Raw genomic sequence first — 4,184 nt, 5'->3', positions numbered from 1 at the left:
AATCCCAAGAAGGCCCCCGGGGCGGATGGCCTCACGGCCGACATCTGCCAGCACGCTGTAGATTGTAACCCGGAGTGGTTCCTTGCGCTGTTGAACAAGTGCCTCACTGTCGCCTACTTCCCCAAACAGTGGAAGTGGGCGACTGTGGTGGTGCTGAGAAAGCCGGGCAGGGAATCATACCGGGTACCGAAAGCCTATCGACCGATCGGTCTCTTACCTGTTCTCGGCAAAATCTTCGAAAAGATGTTGGTCGCCCGACTCAGGTTCTACTTGCTGCCCAAAATAAGCCCCCATCAGTATGGTTTCATGCCACAGAGGAGCACCGAAGACGCCCTCTATAGACTAGTGAACCATATCAGAAATAAGAGGGAGGAGAAGAAGATTTCTGTTGTGGTTTCGCTGGACATAGAGGGAGCTTTCGACAGCGCCTGGTGGCCAGCCATAAAGGTGCGGTTGGCCGAAGTTGGGTGTCCGGTGAACTTGAGGCGGGTGATTAGCAGCTACCTGAGTGAAAGGGGAGTGAATGTAAGGTATGCAGGTGTGGAAGTGAGTAGGGAAACCAACAAGGGGTGCGTACAGGGGTCCATAGGTGGACCGCTCCTATGGAACCTCTTGTTGGATCCCCTGCTGTGGATGTTAGAGGAGATGAAAGTGTTCTGTCAGGCGTTTGCCGACGACATAGTGTTAGTGTTTGATGGAGATACGGGTTTAGAAATAGAGGTCAAGGCAAACCGCATATTAGGAATAATTGACGAATGGGGTGTCAGAAACAAGCTGAAATTCGCGCCACATAAGACATGTGCCCTGCTCTCGACGCGAAAACTAAAATATGACAAGCCACGACTTACAATGGGTAGTGTGGACATCCAGTATTTCGATAATATTAAAATACTGGGTCTTATTATTGACGGCGGCCTGACATTCAACGACCATGTTGGGAACGTTTGCAAGAAGGCAATCGCCCGCTACAAGCTATTAGCGAGAGCAGCCAGAGTAAGTTGGGGGCTTAACCCCCAAGTAGTTAAGACTATATATATCGCAGTTATAGAACCGACTATCTTGTATGCATCAGCAGCGTGGGCACCCACAGCGGAAAAGATGGGGGTCCAAAAGAGGCTTAACACCGTTCAACGGGGTTTTGCCTTGAAGATCTGCAGAGCATATCGGACTGTCTCCCTGAACTCTGCGATACTGTTGGCTGGGATTCTCCCTCTTGATCTCAGGATACTCGAAGCTTCGAGGCTTTATGAGATCGGGAGGGGTGTGTCGCACCCGGCGGTGTTGAGGGACAGGGAGGTGGAACGAATGGCACCCGCGATTGAGGACCCACATCCGGCAGAGCAGGTAGAGCTGGGGTTCGGCTTGGTAGATGAGGACACCTATGCCGACGTGGTTGACAGCCACGTCCACAGGGTCTATACGGACGGCAGCAAGATTGAGGGTCGCGTCGGAGCCGCCCTTTCCGTATGGAAAGGTGAGGCCGAGACAAAGGCCGTTAAGCTTGCGTTGCCACCGTATTGTACCGTCTATCAGGCCGAGCTCCTAGCGCTCAAAAGAGCAGTAGACATAGCCTGCAAGAGCGGAGCGGCAAAGGTCGGTGTCTTCAGCGACTCCAGATCGGCGCTCCAGGCGGTTACCCTGAGTTCCCGTCATCCCCTGGCTGTGCAAACACGGGCGGCCCTCCGAAACGCTGCATTGCAGAGGCGGGAGGTCTCCCTGTTTTGGATTAAGGCGCACGCGGGGCTTAAGGGGAACGAACGGGCAGACGAGTTAGCCAAGGAGGCCGCTCTGGGGTTGAGGAGGAAACCGGATTACGATCTGTGTCCTGTTTCATTCGTCAAGCGTATTTTGAGACAGGATACGATCAGCGAATGGGATAGGAGATACGATGTAGGAGGAACGGCCGGAGTCACGAAGCTCTTTTTCCCAAGCGCTGCTGCTGCATACAAGGTAGTCGGGAAAATAAACATCACACACCACACCACACAAGTACTGACTGGTCACGGCGGATTCGCCTTCTACTTGAACAGATTCAAGCTGAAGGATAATCCGTCGTGTCTATGTCAGCCTGGAGTTGAGGAGACGGTTCCTCACCTGTTACTCGAGTGCCCAATTTTTGCAAGCAATAGATATGCTATTGAGCAAAGATTGGGCATGGCGATGACGGGTGAGAATCTGCCTTCTGCCCTGGGGGACAAGTGTAGGGATGCGTTCCTACAATATTGTAGAAATATTGTAGTCGTAGTCAACCAAAGGAATAGTGTGTGATATTAGTTAGCTCTTTACTGTGATATAGGATTAAGTTGAATGTTTTTGTGCCGTGTTTTTACCGAATTTTTATAATAATTTTAATTTTTTCAGCATTTTTAGCAATTATTGTATAATATTTTAGTAATTTTATATTTTAGTATTTTTTATTGTATTTTAATATTATCCATCCAAAAAAAAAAAAAAAATAAATAAAAAGCAAAAAATGTCTCTGGACTATAATCCAGAGGTGGCGCGAACACCCTGTGATGACGGGTGCCTTTTAAAAAAAAAAAAAAAAATATTAGTAGTAGGTATAGATTAAATGTATAATGCCGAGAAATTACATATATGAGGTAAGGCATTGTAATAAAAACAATGCGATAATTGCATCAGATATTTTCACACATGTTGAACTTATTTTTCGTCTAACTCACATCACATCTGACACATGGTTTTAAGAATTTTTAGAACTTTAAATTTATTTTGAGTTTATGTCTGTTCCAATTTTCATCTAGAAAAATAAGTTCTCTCTTTCTTTGGTTTTAATTGAAATAAGATGGCAGGCAGTATTTAATTATCTGTTTACTAGAGGGGACACTGAAAAGTCATCTCAGTCCAAATAAAAAGGTAAATCCAAAGTTTCAGTGAACCATCAATTTAATTTCATACAGTCCTTGAACGTTATGTTTATTTCATATTATCCTATAATTAAATATTATCTACAATAAACTACAGGTGTACTCGAAACAATAACAGCTATCGAACATTGTTCTAGATTGAGGCCACAAGGTCGGCTTTACTCACGCCGTGATTTTAAAACTACAAGCGTCATTTGTATGGAAAATCTGGTAAATCACTTGCTAGTATTTATAGTAATTATTTCATTTGTTACGTGAACATTTTGAGAACGAAGGTAAATGACATGCGCTTGTTGCACCCACTATTCTTATGGATGAGTGATGACTTCTCTGTTATTTTTAGTCTTCGAAAAGTTTACAAAGATTGTATTGAATTCCATAACAATAAAATAATTGTTAATAGTAAAGAAATCGCTAATCCTAGTAGAAATTTGGTAAATAGGATACATGAAATATGCGGAATATTTAAGCAATTAGAATTCGACAGCATCCTCTACTTTTGTAAGGAACTACCTACTACATAACAAATTGATTTTATTAAACAAAACCTTAGCCTGTAAAAAGGCGATGACACTAATAATATTATTATCTATATTCCTAACAACAGTTACAAAATCGTTAGACTAATGATGCTACACTAGCTTAACCCACTAATGCATTCACGGAGCAACGTACGATTCACGATAAATACTTCGCATTCGACACCTTGAGGGATCCGGATTGGACTTTGGCTGTTCGGTGTATCAAATGCACGTAAATAACATGGAATGCCTGGCCTTCGGTGGCTTTGGCAACACGTTGTAGGCGTGACTCGGACGTTCACGCGATGAAAGCGTGCTAGTGACGTAGTGACGTCAGCGCCGCGCCTGCTCAACATTGACACACAAATGGGCTCGCTTTGCCATGCGTGCGAATGTTCGAAGTCGAGGAGGGTTCAAATATATATGGGATTTGGAAGAGGTGGAATTAAAAATGTAATTTGAAGTATAACGAAAAAAAATCGAATAAGCAATGTTTATTGTTTTTGAATTCCGGTACAAATTGCCTCAGTGAGTAGCTCTAATTCTACTACGCATAAGTGAATATATAAAAATATCTCACATACAAATAAATACAATGTTATGGAAAATTCTGGAAATATGTTTATTGACTTGCCAAATCAAATGATACCTATTTTCCTGGTAACAATGTAAAAGTTAAAAACATCCTGCGAAGTAAATATTTGTTTGTTTGTGAGAGCGAATCATTCTGGTCTGTAAATATACCTAACATATTTAATTGAAATTAATTCTAGGA

At 43.2% G+C, this 4,184-nt stretch overlaps 1 protein-coding gene across 1 annotated transcript; it reads left to right on the top strand.

Moving 5' to 3' along the window:
* The first annotated feature begins 615 nt into the window (after positions 1 to 615).
* Positions 616 to 2,487, top strand: LOC149910706 (uncharacterized). Its single transcript, XM_090116184.1, has one exon. The coding sequence runs from the start codon at positions 634 to 636 to the stop codon at positions 2,266 to 2,268; it is 1,635 nt and encodes a 544-aa protein (XP_089972310.1). The 5' UTR covers positions 616 to 633; the 3' UTR covers positions 2,269 to 2,487.
* The last annotated feature ends 1,697 nt before the right edge of the window (positions 2,488 to 4,184 follow it).

This window comes from Colias eurytheme, chromosome 2 (genome assembly GCF_061535395.1).
Source record: "Colias eurytheme isolate Ceu_HAF_F1 chromosome 2, ilColEury1 Martin Lab GWU primary, whole genome shotgun sequence".
In the NCBI taxonomy this organism is placed as follows: Eukaryota; Metazoa; Arthropoda; class Insecta; order Lepidoptera; family Pieridae; genus Colias; species Colias eurytheme.
This window is presented reverse-complemented; position numbering and strand designations above follow the sequence as displayed.

Coding starts and splice junctions, on each gene's coding strand:
- LOC149910706 (XM_090116184.1), top strand. CDS start 634: ATGTTAGAGGAGATGAAAGTGTTCTGTCAGGCGTTTGCCGACGACATA.